The sequence below is a fragment of the Xyrauchen texanus genome, chromosome 48, assembly GCF_025860055.1.
Source record: "Xyrauchen texanus isolate HMW12.3.18 chromosome 48, RBS_HiC_50CHRs, whole genome shotgun sequence".
NCBI classification, from domain to species: Eukaryota; Metazoa; Chordata; class Actinopteri; order Cypriniformes; family Catostomidae; genus Xyrauchen; species Xyrauchen texanus.
The window spans coordinates 10937419-10957873 of record NC_068323.1 but is presented as its reverse complement, the minus strand read 5'-3'; the positions used below and the strand labels follow the sequence as shown (position 1 = coordinate 10957873).

The 20455-nt window shown below is 41.1% G+C and overlaps 1 protein-coding gene across 1 annotated transcript; it reads right to left on the bottom strand.

Annotated features, from left to right (window-relative positions):
- Positions 1–8826: 8826 nt before the first annotated feature.
- Positions 8827–19239, bottom strand: LOC127639574 (GTP-binding protein 1-like). The gene is made up of 11 exons (XM_052121652.1): positions 18817–19239; positions 17600–17711; positions 17091–17271; positions 16525–16873; positions 16057–16180; positions 15812–15926; positions 13968–14112; positions 13556–13874; positions 13061–13239; positions 12691–12804; positions 8827–10491 (listed from the first exon to the last, which is right to left on the bottom strand). The coding sequence occupies exons 1-11, from the start codon at positions 18991–18993 to the stop codon at positions 10369–10371; spliced, it is 1938 nt and encodes a 645-aa protein (XP_051977612.1). The 5' UTR covers positions 18994–19239; the 3' UTR covers positions 8827–10368.
- Between the last annotated feature and the right edge of the window lie 1216 nt (positions 19240–20455).

Sequence of the window (20455 nt, the reverse complement as noted above, 5' to 3'; positions counted from 1 at the left end):
CCAGCACCCAAATCAAACTTTTTACAGTCTGAAGGGTCTACAACCTACATTTACACCTTTTTTTTCCTTGCAAGCACTTTTATTTCCTTCAGGAAATGTTGCCCATCAAATCATTAAATTTTTTTAGGGAAAAATACATCTTATCAAGGCATCTTCCGTTTGGGTGGGATTATGTTTGATTTTTGCATGCTTGTCAGCCTCAACAAAAACAACATTTGCAATCCCTAAAAACTGCTTCCAGAAACTTCATAGAGAGATGGAAAGATAGAGACAGAGGAAGAGAGACAGAAAATAACAGGAGGCAGATATACACAGAGTGAGTCAGAGATACAGACAATATGAGAGCCTCAATGAGAGCTGATCATTTATTTATAAATGGCTTATGACCATTCCTGCACTGGATTGCTATAATGAGGCCTTGTGGTTGTACCGAAGAGACGTGCGTGAGACGATTCTGTAACATTTCGACAGTCGCTTGGCGAAGTTCATCCCTTTTAAAATAAATGGATTTGTAGTATTCTAAGACCAACATGATCATACAGAAATCGGTGTGTTCATTACGAATGTTTTTCCAACTGAAGTCAGACAGAGTGTGCCGAATTCGAACAATCATCTCACCTGCGCTGTGACATCAAATACTTTTTGAATATATATATATTATATATATGTATGTACACACACAACCGTTAGTTCCGTTCCTTGAATCTGATTGGACGAGAGAAGTTATATGAGCACTGATGGTCTGACACCATCAGCACTCGGACGCTTCACTGTGTATGTATCACTCCGCTTGTGTTCATGCCATTGTAAGAGTTGTGGATATGTGTTAAGAGTTACTGTATAAGTGTCTCTTACATATATTTTTTATTTAATTTTTTACATTACATATGTTAGCCAGCAGGTGGTGGCAAAAGATAATTTTTGTGTGTAATATGAGCAGTTGGTGAAGGGATTCCGTCAGTCATTTTTTACATATAACAGTGCTCCATGATTGCTCGTATTACTACTACAGCTAGAAAATAGATTTAAATGACTTTAAACTAACAACTTAAGCATTACGGCTCATCACAGCTGAGAGACACAACAGACTGATTAATTACACAATGGGTGCTGTTCAAAATGGCAGAGGATATTGCAGTTTCTATAGTGAAAGGCTCTTGTGCACCGGCTACCACAAAATAGGGAGAATTACCTCCACTTGGATGGCTATTTTTCAACTGAGAAAGCTGATCTCCAGAAAGCTGACAGCATCTGTGCTTGGGTGTGGCAACAGGTGATCACACACACTCAGTCTCTCTCTCTCTCTCTCTCTCTCTCTCTTTCTCTCACACACACACACATATGCTTGTTTATCCAATACCTTATAATATAAATAAACAGCACAAGCCGTGATACTATTTCGTAAATGACATTTTTGAATTACTAACGGAGGCTTGGACACATCATTTGGTTTGAACCAGCAATGGCAGATTCTGATCCACTACGTAATAAATTAGTTCATGCACGAATGTGTTTTTATGAACGTACTCAGTTTTTCCAAAAAAAAAAATGTAATTGTTAATTTAACTGTTGTACTATATAAACAATATCACACTCGCAATCGTGCTATATGGCCCTAAATTAGCACTGCTATGATCGTACTCTTGCTTGTGTGATATTGCTTAATATATATAAATATATAAAAACATTAAACAATTAATCATGTCCCCAGACCACAATAATTAATATTTCTTCCATTCGAGCAATTCAAGATTGAAGTTCCACCTGTTTTCTCCTTGAGGCAGTAAGCAAAGCTCCAGCTGTTTATGATGCGATGCAACCAAAGAGAGATACTCCAAATGCTTCTGTCTTACACAAAAGTACATTGACGTGTCCTTAGAAAAGCGCTTCTAAAAAAGACAGATTGATGAATTTAACTGCAAAATGGATTACTGTAAACTATAGGCCAATGATAGATTTAGGTTCAATAATATGTAAAAACAAACAAGCATTATATTGCCTTCTAAAGCCACTTTTTGTATTGTCTTTTTTTAATGTTTTACTGAAATGCCACAATAATGTCTTGCATATTAATTATCTGAATTATAATTTTTACTAATATATATATATATATATATATATATATATATATATATATATATATATATATATATATATAGTAAAGAATTATAATATGTAACAATTTATAAGTATCACAGCTTATGCTGTATCTACCAAGTTATTGGATAAACAAGGATGGATGTGAGTGAGTGTGTGCGAGAGAGAGAGACACGGAGCGTGTGTGATCACCTGTTGCCACACCTAAGTAGAGATGCTGTCAGCTTTCTGGAGATCAGCTTTCTCAGTGGAAAAATAGCCATCCAAGTGGAGTTATACACACACACAGTGAAGATTCTGAGTGTTGATGGTGTCAGACCATCAGACCTCATGGAACATCTCTCGTCCAATCAGATTTGAGGACCAGAACTAACTGTTGCATTTTATATATATATATATATATATATATATATATATATATATATATATATATATGTATTTTTATATATATATATATATATATATATATATATATATATATATATACATATATAGAACATACACATCTATTCAGACGTGTAAGTTAAAGAATGTAGTTTGTATCTCAGTGCTTTTGCCTATGTACACAACTGTAGATGTGCCTCCGTTTCATTGGCTAAGGGCATTTCATGTCTTTTTGCACAGCAGTGGGGCTGGGGACATAAAGTAATTTGATTCGTTTATTGCATATTTGTTGGGCACGTTAGAGAGAAGAACAAAAAACTATTTGAGAATAAGTGTCTGAGGGAGGATGAACCAAATGTTAACAAATAATTCAAGATCAACAGATTCTCAGAGGGGTTGTTGCTTCACATTAGACAAATTAAAGACAAAAGTGACAATTCAAATTAATAAAACCAACAACAACAAAAAAAGTGGGGGGGTAGGTGGAAACCCATGTTTAACTAAAATAACATTGTATTAATCTTTAAATTTTTTTGGCGGAAACCATGGTTTTGATAGTTTTACTAAAGTAATACTGTAGTATCCATATGGTAACCATTGTTTTACTATAGTAATATTGCAGTAAGCATGCTTAGTTTTCCACTAACCAAGGTTTTACTATAGAAACTTTATTCATGCTAGCGCCATCTATGATTTTTAATGGGAATGACAACAAGGCTGAACTGTATTTTAAAGTGTTTTTGGGTCGTTCTGCAGACACATTTTTTTTCAATAACATATAATATACAAATACCTCCAGACAACACGAGTTGTGGTAAATCAGATGTGATCCAAGCGCTTTATAGACCTTGTGCCACTGCCATTGAAGAGATGGTAAGCCCATCCCCTCACAGCCTCGTTGTAATTCTCATTAAAAATCAAAGATGGCGCTAGGGTGAATAAGGTCTATTAATATTATAGAAACCATTTTTTATTAAGATTTTTTGCGGAACAAAGTTTTGATCAGTTTTACTACAGTAATGCTGTAGAATCCATTCATTAACCATGGTTTTACTATAGTAATGCTGTAGAATCCATTCATTAACCATGGTTTTACTACAGTAATGCTGTAAAATCCATTCATTATCCATGGTTTTACTATAGTAATGCTGTAGAATCCATTCATTAACCATGGTTTTACTATAGTAATGCTGTAGAATCCATTCATTAACCATGGTTTTACTATAGTAATGCTGTAGAATCCATTCATTAACCATGGGTTTACTATAGTAATGCTGTAGAATCCTTTCATTATCCATGGTTTTACTACAGTAATGCTGTAGAATCCATTCATTAACCATGGTTCTCTTACGAGAGGTTCTCTCGTATTGCGTAAGCTAGCTTACGCTACGGGAAAGATTCATCTTTTCTGAGATATTGAAGCCAAAAAATTATCCTTAATTTTGTATCCATTGTCAACGCAGTGCAGCAGCTGCATACCTTGAGCGGGCTAGCTAGCGAGCTCATTGGTTTCTCTGCGGCAACTGCTGCAGCCTATAGACGAACTTGAGTGAACTCGCATCCAATGAGAGGCCAGCGCCGTCACTGTATCAAAGCCCCCAGAATGGGCGTGGCTAGAGTGCATATAAGCTGCAAGTTCAGTAGGCTGGAACCCTGATTTTCATCTATTCAGCGAAGCTCTTCGCATCTCTGAACTGCAGAAGCCGCGTCGCCGCTCGAGGGGCATCTAGCAAGCTTGGACAGCGTCGAAGAAGCCGGCCGCCTTCGCCACCTTCAGCCATCCTGCGAGCTACGCCATCCGGCGACGTATCCTTTTTAGAGCAAGCTAGTTCCTCAGCTGAACTTCACAAAAAGAGCAACGAGCGTCTTTTTAAAGATGCCTCGCACCACCTGCACCTCATGCCGCCCCTCTCAGCCGGAGACCGCCACCTCATCTGCGCTCTCTGCCTGGGACTGGAACATGCAGAGCTCGCCTCGCTGACGGCGGATGCAACCTCTGCGAGGAGCTTCCGATGTCGACCCTGCGGGCTCGACTCAAGCACTCAAGACCGAAGCCGCCACGCTTTCGCTTCGCCACGAGAAAGAAGCGCCGCTCCCAAAGGCTGCCGGAACCGGTGTTAGAAGCGACTACCTCGCCGGAGCCTCTCCTCGAGCCTCGCTCACCCTCCCCGCCTCGGACGCCGCAGTTGCCGCCGAGCGGCCGCGACTGCTGCCATCTCGGATGACGAGGCGGAGGATAAGGGCTGCTGTTCCATCATGGCTTCGACAGCGAGGAGTGGTCAGGCTCCCAAGCCTCCTCCTCGCCCAGGAATCCAGCAGGACCCGCCGAGTCGAAGAAGAACTAACGCCTCCTCACACAGGCCGCCGACCGCCTCGGGCTCGAAAGTGGTCACCGCCCTCTGAGCAGGCTCCCAACAGACTTGACGGCTGCTTTCTTCAGAGCCGCCGCCGGCGCCAGCGTCCGGCCGCCCCTTCCTGCCGAACTCCACGCCGAGCTCTCTAAATCATGGAACGCCTCTCTCGCCAGGAACCGATCCCATGTCTCCACCTCTCTGCGCCGTGGACGGTGCCACCGAGAGGGGCTACTCTTCCATCCCCCGGTCGAGGATTCGGTAGCAGCACACCTTTGCCCGCCTCCGCGAGATGGCGGTCTAAGCCAGTGCTCCCGCCTAAGGCCTGCAGAACTACTTCCGCCTGTGTTGGCCGCGCCTATGCCGCAGCCGCCAAGCCGCATCTGCTCTGCATTCCATGGCCGTCTTACAGATCCTCCAAGCGGACCTTCTTCGAGAGTGGGATGAGAAAGGCAGGCACCCAGAGGCTGTTTCAGATCTAAGGAGCGTGACGGATCTCGCCCTTCAGGCCACCAAAGCTGCAGCTCAAGCCCTAGGGAAGTGCATGGCCGCTGACTGTGACCGAGAGACACCTATGGCTAACGCTAGCCGACATGGGAGAAGCTGAACGCTCCACGCTCCTCAACGCCGCTCTCTCCGTCCGGTCTCTTCGGTTCCGCAGTGAGTGGCATTGTTGACCGCTCGGAAGTCCAGAAAGCCACCCAAGCCATGAATCTCTTCCTGCCTCGTCGCGCTAGCTCCTCTGCAGGCCGCCCACGTGACCAGCCTCCTGCACGCAGCCTCTTCACAGCGCCCAGCTCAGCAAAGCCAGACTTCTGAGCGTCGACAGGGCGGCCGCCCTAGATCAGCGCCAGACAGCCGCCGCAGACCACCGCCTCGCGGGCCTCGGCCTAAGATTGCGCTTGAAACCTGAGCAACCGAAGTCCTCCTAGCTTTGTTGAGGAAACGACGGCTCAGTCCCGCCGCGCCGGACCACCGTCAAAGCTTCGCCCCTGTCAGTCCCCTTCTCTCAGGCTACTGCAGTGGTGGATTCAGCAGCCAACAAGCCGGTGATACTGCCCGCTTGCTCAGCACTCAAATGCCGCTTTCACGGCGACCCAAAGAAATCTTGTAAAAGCAAACATGCCTTATGTGTAGAAAATGTGCCCACAATCCAGTGTTCACCCCTACACACAAGCATTACACTTCCGTGTCCCTATCAGAGCCCACTCACATAAAGCGGGCACAGCCAGCTCGAGTGTTAGAGTCAATAAACGCGCCCACGAATCCGCATGCGCGCCCTTCTCTGCCCGCTCTGTCACACGGCCAGCAAACACCTCTCTGTATGTAAGTCCCATGCCCGTGACTATGCTCAAGCATCACTTAACAGATGTGACTCTTTCCCCATTCACCTCAATCGGAAGTCACTCACAGAACAGCCTGTCCCTGCTGTCTGCGAGCAGTCATGCATAAGCACAGTAAGCCGCCACACATTCTGTTCAGCTCGCTGTGTGCGGCAATCAGGGCTGACTTGGCCATTCACCCTCTAGCGCTACGCTTCAAAGCGTGGAAAGCTATCCCAGGGATATCCAAATGGGTGTTAAGCACAATAAAACAGGGCTATTTGCTACAGTTCGATCGCCGCCTCTCCCGCTTCAGAGCTGGCTCGAAACTACTGTGAACACGGAAGCAGCCTGCATGCTTCGCTCAGAAATAGCAAACCTTCTGTGCAAAAGGGCCATAGAGAGAGTGCCACCTTCTCTGAGCGAAGTCGGGTTTTACAGCCATTATTTTCTTGTCCCCAAGAAAGACAGCGGCCTCAGACCAATATTAGATCTCAGGGTTTTGAACAAGGTGCTCGCAAAAAGACCGCTCAAAATGCTTACAATCAGGAAACTCCTCTTGCATGTGCGCCAGGGGACTGGTTTATTTCTCTCGATCTGAAAGATGCCTACTTTCAGATTCAGATAAATCCTCGCCACAGGCCATTCTTGAGATTCGCCTCGACGGCCAGGTTTATCAATACACCGTCCTTCCGCTCGGCCTGTCTTTAGCACCCGTACTTTCACGAAGTGCATGGATGCGGCGCCGCACTCCTCGCGGAGTCAGGGCTTGCGAATTCTGAACTATTTGGACGATTGGCTGATTTTGGCACAGTCACATACGGAGCTTCTGTCTCACAGGACAGTTCTCCTCAGTCATCTGAACAGTTTGGGTCTTGCAGTCAATTGAACCAAGAGCTCACTACAGCCCAGTCAGGCAATTTCCTTCCTTGGAATAGAACTAGACTCCATGGCGTATGACGGCTCTCTTATCTACACAGCGCCGCACGCGTGTTCAGCTGACTAGCCGCGTCCTTTCAGATGAACAGCCTCACGCCTCTGAAAAAATTTCAGAGAATGCTAGGTTACATGGCCTCAGCCGCAGCAGTACTTCAGCTGGGTTTACTGTGCATCGCCCGCTTCAGCATTGGCTAAACACCACGCGCTCGCCGGCTTGGGCCACGGGCCGCCAGCCGATCAGAGTGACTCAGACCTGTATCTCAGCTCTGCAGCCCTGGGCAGTGGCCGAATGGTATCAGCGGGAGTGACGATGGGAGCTGTATCTCGCCGAAAGTCATCTCGACAGACGCGCCCAACACGGGTTGGGGCGCGGTCTCGCGAGGGCTCTCCGGTTTTTGGCCTATGGTCAGTTCAGGAAAAGCTCCTTCACATAAATTGTCTGGAAATGATAGCGGTCGAGCACGCCGCGTGCGCTTCCTCCCGGTCATTCAGGGTCACCACGCCCTGGTCCGCTCGGACAACAGATCTGTGGTATCCTATCTAAACCGCCAGGCGTGTGCGGGTGTCAGATCCAGGAACCTCTTCCATCTGACAAAACGCATACTGAGTTGGTCCCAGTGCCACCTGCGCCGCTGAGGGCGACGCGACGTGCCAGGCCACCTGAACGACGGCCCAGACAGACTGTCCAGAGACAATATTTCCCCAGGGAATGGTCCCTGCACGCTCAAACAGTCCAGAAGTTATGGAGCATATTCGGCAGAGCAGAGATAGACCTCTTTAGCGCCAGAAGAGAACTCTCACTGCCCAGTATTTTTCTCGAAGCGAGGACACGCTGGCCCAGGACTGGCCCAACCGCCCGCTTACGCCTTCCCTCCCGCCTCGCTATTGCCACAGGTAATGCAGAGGATCAGGAAACACGCCACTCGGTGCTCCTCATAGCCCCGGCTGGGAGAATCAGACATGGTTCCCGGAGCTTACGCAGCTGTCACTGACAGCCCCGTGGCCCATTCCAGTGAGAGCAGATCTCCTCTCTCAAGCTCATGGCACGATCTGGCATCCCCACCCAGAGCGCTGGGCTGCACGCTGGGTGATCAACGACTACCCGTCGCTTTGCCAGAAGGAGTAATAAACACTATCATACACGCTAGAGCCCCTTCCACGAGAAGACTCTATGCGTCCAAATGGTCTGTGTTTTCAAAATGGTGCACCGACAGAGACCTGGACCCACGGACATGTGGGGTGTCGTCGCTGCTCGTGTTTTTAAAAGAGCTGCTGGATAAGGGCAGATCCCCATCCACGCTCAGTGTACGTGGCGGCCGTCGCGGCGTTCGCTGAACCCCTACAGTAATGCTGTAGAATCCATTCATTAACCATGGGTTTACTACAGTAATGGTGTAGAATCCATTCATTAACCATGGGTTTACTATAGTAATGCTGTAGAATCCATTCATTATTCATGGTTTTACTACAGTAATGCTGTAGAATCCATTAATTAACCATGGTTTTACTACAGTAATGCTGTAGAATCCATTCATTAACCATGGTTTTACTATAGTAATATTGCAGTAACTATGACTGTAGTAACCATTAATTTTGCGATTACTATGGTCTCCTGCAAATGCCATGGTTAAGCTATGGTTTCTATTGTAAAACCATGGTTAATTTTCATAAGGGGACTATAAATCATTTCGCATTAGTTTTTGTACAAATTTTATTTTGTTTAAAAGGATTTACAACACACTTTTTAATCTCTTTTGTACAGACAGTTTTGTCCTTCAAAAAATAAAACCATGCTCTTAAAGGAAATAAATTGCTGATAAAAATCATAAACAGTCCAAGCATTGAACACTCTTAAAGATTGTAAATCATATCTTGTACCTTCCCTGGGGGATGAAATTCTGTATGAAATAATGTCTAGCATGTGGTTTTTACAATGTTGTCCAGACTAGATTGGTACAAATTAAATCCAAAACTTGTTTTGCCTGCATTGATTCAAAAGTCAAGGAGAACAAACCAAGAACCATGGGACCTCTGAGAAAAATGCATGTAACAGACAGCAATTAATGCTCAAAAATTCTTTCAATGCAATTTAAACCAACCAAAACAAATGTGTCGAGAGAGAGACAGGCATCTTTGTGTCCTGATGGAAAAGATTTGACTCGAGTTACGTCCTGCCAGATAACTGATCGACAGTTTCATAAAAACAGAGAAACTTGAACAGCAAAAAAAAACTAAATCACGAGAAAACCAATCAAGGATCTTACAGCGTTGCACTCCTGAACAACTTCTGAATATCAAGTGTACTCCCATTATATTTTTTGGGTCAAAAGTGGTCAACAAAGATCAATTAATAAAATAAATAAGAAATGACAGAAAAACAATGGAGTGGTGAGGAAGAGAAAATAGGAAACCGAGATAAATTCCAACGTCACCATTGTTTGCGAAGATTTTTCATAATATAGATACATATATATATAAAAAAAAAACATATCTCCAATGAAAAGGTGAGACCTTTCAAAAGTAATGCTATGTAACAAAAGAAAAAGAAAAAACAATGCAAGAGAGCCAAAAGGCACCTAATTTGTGACACTACGAGGGACCAGTTTTATCCACTATGATTTTGTGCATCTAGGCAGCTACAATGCTCATTAAAATCAGAGGATGAGGGGACATGAAAGATTGACAAGCAGAACAGATTTCTTGCATTCATCTGCAACAGCATTTGCCAAATTCAATTGGAGGAGGAAAATGACGTGAGAAATAAGAAAATCGCTGAACACAAACAGGGATTCAGTTGAGGGCTTCTTAATTGGGTCCTCTGGGAAAAATCCTGGCTGCAAAATTTCATTTTTTTTACAGTGTTTATTATGGGATGTTAAAGGGATAGTTCAAACACACACACACAAAAAGTATACAAGCGAGATTCTCGATATGGAAATGCTTGTCAGTCATGGTTTTGGCACTATTCTGTCAGCGGAGATGAACGTTTCTAATTAGCGTGCACAGGGAGAGAAAATGCTCAGTCCAGCTTCATTTGAGGGTTTTTTGATTGTTTCTGCACTCACTAACAAAAAAAATCAGAGAGACAAGACAAAAGGAAGGGGAAAAAAGTTAAGGATGAACAACAAACATCTGCTGCCCTCTGGTGGTCTCTTTAAAAAGTTCAGGGCAGAGGGATAACCAGTATTGATGGCTGAGAGAGAGAGAGAGAGAGAGAGAGAGAGAGAGAGAGAATTCAGAGCAGATAATGGAGGATTGGCAGGAGGAACGTTAGCTCAGTTGCCACCCACTCCAGTAGCTGATGTTGTTGTTGTTGTTGTCCCAGTGCCACCGCTCACAGCTGGTTTGCCTTTGTGCCATTGACCTCCACGCCGTCTGCCACTCCCTCCAGACTTTGGCTGAAACAGAACATAAAATTTTTAAATGCCTCCATCATTCCTGTATTTTTATGTTCTTGTGCAAAAAAGAAGCTAGGCATAATACAGAACACAGGGTTCTTGAGATCAAGACACTTTTAAAAGTTAACATTTCTTTTTTTGACACAACATCTCAAATGAAGCTAAAACTGATTTTTAGTGGCTTCAGACCGAATGCATTCTTGTGCTAAAAAAGCTAGATGCAGCGCATCACACAAAACAGAATGCAGGTTTTCTTGAGACACGCTTTTTCAGTTCTAACCACAAATTATCTCAGGGCTTTGTGATGGCCAGACCAATACCTTGACTTTGTTGTACTTCAGCCATTTTGGCACAACTTTCATCAGACCAGAGGAACTTTCTCCAAAAAGTATATTTTTTATCCCATAAAAAAAAAAAAAAGATTGCACTTGCTCACTGTAGTCTGGCTTTTTATGGCAGATTTGGAGCAGAAGCTTCTTCTTTGCAGAGCAGCCATTCAGGTCATGTTGATATAGGACTTGTTTTACTGTGGATATAGATACTTGTCTACCCATTTCCTCCAGCATCTTCACAAGGTCCTTTGCTGTCCTTCTGGGATTGATTTGCACTTTTCACACCAAACTACATTCATCATTAGGAGACAGAATGAGTCTCCTTCCTGAGTGGTATGATGGCTGTGTGGTCCCATGGTGTTTATACGTGCATACTATTGTTTGTAAAGATGAACATGGTACCTTCAGGGATGAACCAAACTTGTGGAGGTCCACAATTGTTTTCTGAGGTCTTGGCTGATTTCTTTTTCTTTTCCTTTGATGTCAAGCAAAGAGGCAGTGAGTTAGTCCTTAAAATACATTCACAGGTACACCTCCAATTGACTCCAATTAACCTTTCGGAAGCTAATTGTCTAATTGTCTAAAGGCTTGACATAATTTTATGGAATTTTCCAAGCTGCTTAAGGGCACAGCTAACTTAGTGCATTTCAACTTCTGACCCACAGGAATTGTGATACTGAAAAATATTCAGAGGGGCTTGTTAAGATCAAACTCGTTCTTGTCCTAAGAAAGAAAGCTAGATGTAGCACATAACAGAAAGCAAGTGACTTATAAATGTTGGATTTAATAGTTTTTTTGACACGGTGTGTAAAAGACACGTTACCCCTCCGTGAGATGCTGAAAATATTTTTAGGTGCCATTCAGACCGAACACATTCTTGCACTTGAACAAGCAAAATGCAACTCGTATAACAAAATGCAGGTGTTTCCAAACACACTTTTAGAAGTTGACATTCTCTTTTACTTGACATGGTGTCTAAAATATTTGGCATCCCTGTGCGAGATGCTGAAAAACACAACAACACTTAAACAGTTGGATGAGGCACAGCGGTCAAAGATGTCCACTGAGCATGTTTCCATAAAAAACAATGGATAAAGAGCACCTGGAATTGCATTTTAATTATTTATTTTATATAATATAATGTTCTTTTATGTTTAATGTCTAAGTGTCTATTATTACGTAAAGACACATTTTCTTGTAAACACACAGAATCTGTGATTAGTTAAAATGCCATTAACAGTTAACAAACACAAATTTATCATTAGAACACTATTAAACAATACCATGACCATTTGATGGCAAAATCAATTAACCATTAGGCCTAGATAAAATATATAAATCCTTTTCAGAGGTAATTTGTTGCATTCAAATCCTGTTCAAGAAATAAATCTGCCTAATTCATTACATTAAGGCGAATCATGACTGTAATATCCTATTTAGTAATAAAAGCAATGCTCTTAATACTTTCATGTGATTTCCACTATAACAAATTCGATTTTAAGAAGCTTAAACAGACCATAACAGGGCTTAAAACCCATTTATCTTCACTTCACACTGCTCTCTACTTTAACTTTTTGTTTCTACCTTTACAAAGTGTCTCGACCGTCCCTGCTGGCTACCGAGACGAGTCACGGAGAGCAAGCAATGGAAAAAAATGTTTTTTGAAGATTTTGGATGAATAGGAAAGTGGGATTTGACCAGAACATGTTCTTGACAAGTTGTGTTAGATTCACCCATACATCTGTATTAAAAAATAGAAATAAAAGGCACAGGATTGGCTAACTGATCTGTAAATATATTTGATATTCACAGCTAGATGTAAATATCTCCGGTTCTGACTGTTGAGAAATCTGGCTCTTCCTCTCACCGGTTGTCCTGTTTGAGGGCTTCCTCCCATCTGTGCAGCATCCTCGCTGGATGCAGAAGTGCCCTCCACATGTGATGAAGCTTTCTTGGTAGACTGAATCTTAGCTTGAAGCAGCTGTCATACATACAAAAACAACACAGAGGAGTTTCACATGAAAATGCACTGGCAGCTTTTACAACTCAAATGTTTAAAGCCCAGACTTCAAGAAGGTAAAGAAAAAATGTATATTGAGACTTCAATCATACATATTTCAAAATCTCTGTAAATGTAGAAAAAGTTTCTTGACAAACTTTTGAGAGATTCACCCAATTGCACATAATTGTAACTTTTTTTAAACTCTTTTCATGAGCTAGGTCATTTGAACTCTGACCTTAGTGATGGTGCCCACGGCCTTGGTCCTGCCCTCCCTAAAGACGAGTCTCTGCTCCAAGTGAAGGTACTCAGGGGTCTTAATAAAACGAAAGTGCACAGCGGCTTTGTCGCCCGTCCGTAAACAGTCTTTGTTCATGCCGATGATGGTGGCGGTCTGTCTGATGCTGCCACAGTGTACTTCAACAGATAAATAGATGGAAAAGAGTGTAGAAAGATTCAGAGATGTGCACAAGATTAGTCAGATTAAATTAAAATAGTAAATATTTATAAAGAACTAAATGATTATTCACTTTATGAACATGAAAATGTTTTTATATCCAATTTCACAAGAAAATTGTACTTTTTTGTGTACAATTTTACTTCAAAATCACATTTAGAAATAAAAAATGTAAACAGCATAGATATCATATTGGTTATACCACAAAACTAATTATCTGCCAAAATCTGTGTACTGTCAGTATCTGCCAAAATTTGGCCTAGCTTGGTATCTCACCCATAGCTTGGTATCTTGGCGATATTGTAGTGGGATGGTGCAACACCAGAATCTCAGCCTCAAACTCCCAGCACGCCTGTGGATTGAGACGGGGCGACACCATCACCATTCCCTTCCTGATAGACGAACGCTTGATCTTCTTCAGTGCGAATGAGGCCGTCTGCCCACCACGCACTTCTTTCACAGACATTCTCTTACGGTGGATGGATTTGACCACGATGGGGATAAAGACACCCAGAGGGTTGGGACCAAGAAGCAGTGTGTCATTAAGGCGAATTAATCCACGTAAAGTAGTCCCGGATACGACAGTGCCTACACCCTGTGGAACATCACGCAAGGTTGAAATGATCTATGGACAGGTAAAACATAACTTGACAGGTCCAGAACCTTTGAAAGTGTGTGTTTGTCTTACTGGAACTGAATATGTTTCATCTATCTGAAATTCTGGAGGTTCGTCGTCTTTAAACGTCGTTCTGGAGGACAGCAGATTCAAGAACATTTTCAACAGGTCCATGTTTTCACCTGTTACGTTAGAGATCTGGAAAATTGGGCACATCCTTCACAAACACACAGACAAAATGCTTTAATTTAGTGTGCAGTGATTATTTCAGGCAACTTTCATAATAAATTGTTTTAAAGTGACACTCCAAGTGTTCTTGGGTTAACTCAATATGGCAAGTTTTCTGGCAAACCCAAAGCAAAAACTTTTTAACGTATCTCTGGTCGGGAAATAACCATCTTTGTTCTGAATTATAAACATTTCACTTCTCTGCCTTCTTGCTTTCCGAATAGTAATAGTGATGCTTGCTCTCTCTCAAAAAATAAATATAGCTTTCACTATCATCATCATCGTTTTACTCAATCCTCTCATGTAAAAGTTACTAAACAAGTCCATGTAACCAAGAGAACTTAAATTAACTGAGTTGATACAACTAAAAAAAGTTCCTTGTCAGCTTTACGTAAAGGGACAGTTCACCCAAAATGAAAATTCTCTCATCATTTACTCACCCTCATGCCATACCAGATGTGTAAGACTTACTTTCTTCTGCAGAACACAAATGAAGATTTTTAGAAGAATATCTGTAGGTCCATACAATGCAAGTGAATGGGTGCCAAAAATGTTAATCTCCAAAATCCACATAAGGGCAACATAAGTACTCCAGAAGACTCTAGAGATTAGATCCATATCTTCTGAAGCAATATGACAGGTGTGAGTGAGAAACAGATCAATAATTAAGTCCCCTTTCCTTCACTTTCACCTTCTGTTTTTGGTGATTCACATTGTTCGTGCAAATCACCCCCTCCTGGGCAGATAGGAGAATTTATGATAAATATGACTTAAATATTGATCTGTTTCTCACTCACACCTATCATATCGTGTCTGAACACATCGATTTAACCATTGGAGTCATATGGATAACTTTTATGCTCCCTTTATGTGGATTTTGAAGCATCGAAATTTTGGCACCCATTCACTTGCATTGTATGGACCAACAGAGCTGAAATATTCTTCTAAAAAGTATTATTTGTGTTCTGCAGAAGAAAGAAAGTCATGCACATGTGGGATGACATGAGAGTGAGTAAATCATTAGATAATTTTCATTTTTGGGTGAATTATCCCTTAAATCCATGTGCATTTAGACTAAATTAATATTTTTTGGTTACATGAAACTGGGCAGAGTTCACAGCATGCTCTGCACGAGATTTGACAGGCATGTTAAAATGTTAAAATTAAGTGTTATTTTAATGTTTTATGTTGTAATTTTTAGTACTCAATATATTGCTTTATCCACTGAGCAATTACAGTGCAGCTAACCATAGCATAGTAACCAAGTTGCACTCAGTCAGTAGTGCATCCCATCAGCGAGTGTTTAGCATACTAAATTTTGGGTCACTAGCTTGCATATCACAGTTTCCATTGAGTTATTTAGTCAATATAAATTTTGTTGGGTTTACTTCATTCATTAAATTAACTTGATGTATTTAAGTTGAAATTACATGGTACATTTAATTTATGATTTATTGTGGAAACAAGTGGAACCACTATACACAACTGAAACAAGTAAAGCCAAAGAGTTATTTTTCAAGTGCCACTGATAAATAAAACAATGAGGTTTAATGGAATTACACTACAAAGTATATGAGACTTGGAAAGATGTTCAACTGATATAAATATCAAAATCAGCCAAATTTATTGACAAAAATGGATTTAAGTGGAGGCTAGTGCAAGAGGTACAGACAATTCGGTTAAATTACCTCTCTGAACTGAAGTTTGAGGCTGTAACGATGACATCATCTTTGTTTTGCACCAAAACTGGAATTTTTCTGCATCCCGGAGACTTGAGTAGCCTCTGTAATAACTTTAATGTCTCTGTAAATCACAAACATTAGCAAATCAAGACACAGCTGTCAATACTGCAGTGCACACTACGTTGAATGGCTGGACTGACATTTCAAATTTAATCACAATGCCCTAAAGCAGAATGAAGGCTTTGTGTTACCTTGTAGGATGTTAGCTGGACACATGTCAATCTTAGTGACGACAACAAAGACGGGAACGTTGAGTGCCAGAGCGAGACCGAGGTGCTCTTTGGTCATGCCAACGATTCCTGCATTACTGCCCACCTTCAAGACAAAGAGAAAAGTAGAGTGGACCAGACAGCTCAGAGGCACTTTCTTCCCATCCTCTACAGAAGAGTTGGGCGATGTCTTATATTGGCTCAAATGATAAACCCTTCGTATCTAGTAATTATATCTAACTGCTTGCCACATATATAAAAAAAACTTTGAAATTTATCTGTTAAAAAAAACTTTAAAAAGGAATGATCATTACCATTTTTTTTATCATGTTTTCATAAAAAAAAATTTTTTATGATATATATATATATATATATATTTGCAAACTTTTTTTTGGAAGAAATTAATGATAATTTTTGTTTATATCATTCAACCAACTACTCCTCTCTCACCATAAGCATGCAGAAGTCCGGTAGGTGCCCAGTCATGCCAAAAACAGTGGTCTTCAGGTATTTCTCGTGCCCCGCCAGATCGATGAAGGTGATGACCTTTGACGACCTCTCACAGATCTTGGTCCAGTCTAGACTGCCCCCATGACTGTCCGGTTTGTTGACCACCTGCCCATCCTGGTCGAAGCCCAGTATGTCGTTGCCGACGCTGCTGGTGCGACCGCTCTCCATCTCGTGTTTGTGTCGGAAGAGCTTTTGTCGTGCAAATCCGCGACCGTTGTCGAGTTCGCCATGAGTAAGGACACCCAAGAGTGTGCTTTTACCGGCATCTACATTACCAACAACTGCAACTCTGAGAATAATTAAGAGGCAAGAAGATATAAGATAAATAAGATATTCAAGTAATAACTCAATAATGTCAAATCTGATTTAATGGCATAGATGAGAGTAATATCGCCCCCTTGAATACTGAGGTTTGTTACCACCACAGCAACGCAAGAGTGCACGTTTAAAATTTTAATTTGTGTATTTGCGAGAAATACATATCTAGCCGAATACATCTCTCTAACCTAACTTCCAAGAAGTCGGCCTCTCCCACTCTGCGCCGAATGAGGTAATCCCGGACTCGTCCCACTGTCTCCACTCTCTCTCGCAGTAGAATCAGATCAGCATCAGCCTGCTCACATAGCGACCGCACTGTAGCAACAGCTGCTTCCATATCCCTCTCATCCAGACCATAATCACCACCGTCTGAGAAAGAGACACAAAAATATTAATCACCGCTCTACAATAAATAGACCATTTACGTCAAGATCCATTAAAAAAATTAAGTAAAGACGAGAAATTGCAAAAGAATGGAAAAAAACTGATTCAGTACAAATATGGCTTGAAAGGCCAAAATAAATAAATAAATAAATGGCAGATGGGCAAGTGTCAACATTGGTTAGGACAAATATTACATATTATTCCAGTGCATTGTGGAATGGATGATTCTGATTGGTTAACATGTGTTCCAAGGATGTGAGCATGAACCGAAGATTAAAAAGCACATTATACTTGATGACACTTCATGTCTCACCTGTTCCCATTCCCACCATATAGATGGTCTCTCTACAGCCTTCTTCCATTCGTTCTCGCAGCTGCTTGAGTAAACAGTCATACTGTTCTCCAGTAGGGCTGACCAGCGCCAACTGACAGCAAACAACAGATATTATCATTAGATTGTTCATATACACAGTAAAGAAATCTGTAGGATGTTCACATAACACCCCAGTTTGCTGTAGATGTTTATTAATTTACAATAAAACCTGAGGCATGTTTCAAACATGATCAGATCAAAGGGGGTGGGAGGCTTGCCCCCAAATTTGCACCGAGTACCTTAGCATAAAGCTGACAATTTACACAAGGTTTATTTCCATTTCTTCTGCTCCAAACTTACTACAAACGTACTTCTCTGTCTGCTCGTATGAATGTGACACATCATAAGAAAGTGTTTCACCGCTGTTCAAATGCAATTTGGATCGCATCATTTATATGTATAATTATTTTCCATCTGAAAGGACTAAATATTAAATGAAACAAATGACAATAAAATGCAAAGTAATCTCTTCAGTAATCAAAATACTTTTTGAGTGTAACTGTATTCTAATTGCCAATTAATTAAATTGTAACTGTAGTGGAATAGTTACTAATATTTTGTATTTGAAATACGTAATCCCGTTACATGTACTGCGTTACTCACCAACCATGTATACATGCAATGTATTTAATATAAAAAAAGCCCCAAAAGTCACACTTAAATATGTATAAATGACAATGCATTAAAAAAATACAATATCAAACCAAGTAGCAGGAAAGATACCGAGATGCCAGTCTTTTTTTTTTTGGTAATTACTTTGTACTAACTGCAATAGCAGACCTGCATTTGTAAGTGTGGCAAATGCCTCCAAATACCTGTTGCAATTCAGAAACTAGTTAAACATTTAGACACCCAAACTATGTGTTTTTATATTGCACATCAAAACTGGCATGCAATTAACTGTGTACTTTCAAATTCACCATATCATAGTTAATGTTCTGGTTGCTTTGCATTTAACTTCAGTCATCGGTGCTGATTTGTCAGCTGGCACATACATGCAGCCAACTTGTCACTCATGCAACTGCCTCACGCGATCAGCTTTGGCATTTGTTTAGTTACTAAAAGCCTTTAAACATCAGTCAAGTATGAAATAGACATTTGCAATGATTCTTGCACATATAGAAGTGTGGAAACCAGCTGTCAGGCCTGATATCCACCTTGCTGGTGAGGTCCAAGTGATCCTCGGCGTCTCCGTTCTGGTTCTCGCCGGTCTCGCTGCTATCATTGCCGGTCGAATCCTTCGCGCAGTCCGGGTCCGGTGCGAACATGCATGCCGGAACCATCGACTCCACCGCCGGGCTTAAGCTGGACTCTGTCGCCGCCATGCGCTCCATCCTGGGTCTGGGAAAGAGTTTTAAATGCAATGTTTTTTCCCGTCTGATCTAAATCGAGAGTAAGTTTCTGTTCAGTTTACAACTTCATAGTTCTTTTTACCAACTTTACATTTAACATGTTTTCTTGCGGAGAGATGTCTATGAAAATGTGAAATATTTTAACACACGTTGCCACTTGGCAGTTTGTAAAAACATTGCTTTATTACAAATCGACTTTTTGCAACGTATCCGGCGATACGTAGTACACGTATCGTACACGCACTTGTAGCGTAAACAATATGGGAATCACTGGAGATACGCCTACTCATGAATAATTAATTACCTGTAGCGAGGCAAGCAAAGTTCTGAAATTGCACATTCTAGGAAACTATGGACCTGTTTAATATTTGTAGTCCCATGGTAGTTTGAAAAAGGACGTTTGAAGACATGGTTGTCCGTAAAACAAATCAACTTTAGTTTATTTCAACGTCATAGTCTGTGTTTGAAGAATATTTGCGCTTTTACTACAACCAGTACGGCAACTCTGTCGAGACCCGCCTACTCATGAATAATTGATTACCTGAGAAATTGATAAGTCTGAACAAGTCCTTTTAAAGTCCTCAAATTTAAATGTATTGCATGGTTGTGATTGTAACTATCATTTCGGATTGAAATACAATGAAAATGAAAAATATTTAATTTATAGTTCAATTTAATTTATAATATATTTTTTAATTAAAGCAAATATGAATTAAACAAATAAGGAAATTATAAGTACTAAACAGTGCCACTGCAGGGTCTTGGAGTGTGTGAACACCAGGTGGCAGTGTTCTGTCATGCATTGTTTGCCTCTTTTAATGTATATATCATATAACATAATGATTCAAATTTAGAAAAAGCATAAACTAATACAAATAAACGTTTTATCAGTGATACATTTCCCTATGTTTTAGTATTTAGTCCATCTATGTAGTGTCTATATTAATTATTATATAATTATAGTTTTTTTGATAGCACTACATATTTTCCGTTTATCAGATGCCATAAAACTAAATGTTAAAAAGAACTGCCCTGATGTCTGTTTCACTCGTTTTAAATTTATTTTACGGCTACGTTTCCTTGCATTAATTATTACATAATGGTAAGCTGCAAAGCTTGTTAAATTAAGACAACCAGAAAAAAAATCAACATGGGACATATATGTTCACTCCAGCACATTGAAGATATTAGTACAATTACATGAAGTACCTTGGCAACTTTGCCAACTTTGTACTAATGCCAGGTTTTTCATCTTTGTACATTTAATAACTATGTTGATATGGACTGCTAACCTCTTTCTTTACTGCTTTTACAGATGCCTGGAAGTGCCTGGCACCCTCTTTCCGGCCTATTTATTTCAGCCAGCTAAATGAAGTGTAAATTGGTTTCATGAGTTTATTTTTACTGTTTGGTTGGTAATTAGTGTAAGTTGTGTGTGCAGATG

Coding starts and splice junctions, on each gene's coding strand:
- LOC127639574 (XM_052121652.1), bottom strand. CDS start 18,993: ATGGAGCGCATGGCGGCGACAGAGTCCAGCTTAAGCCCGGCGGTGGAG. Junction 13,875..13,967: donor ATGAAACATATTCAGTTCCA/GTAAGACAAACA, acceptor GATGTTCCACAG/GGTGTAGGCACTGTCGTATC. Junction 12,805..13,060: donor CCGTGGGCACCATCACTAAG/GTCAGAGTTCAA, acceptor TATGTATGACAG/CTGCTTCAAGCTAAGATTCA.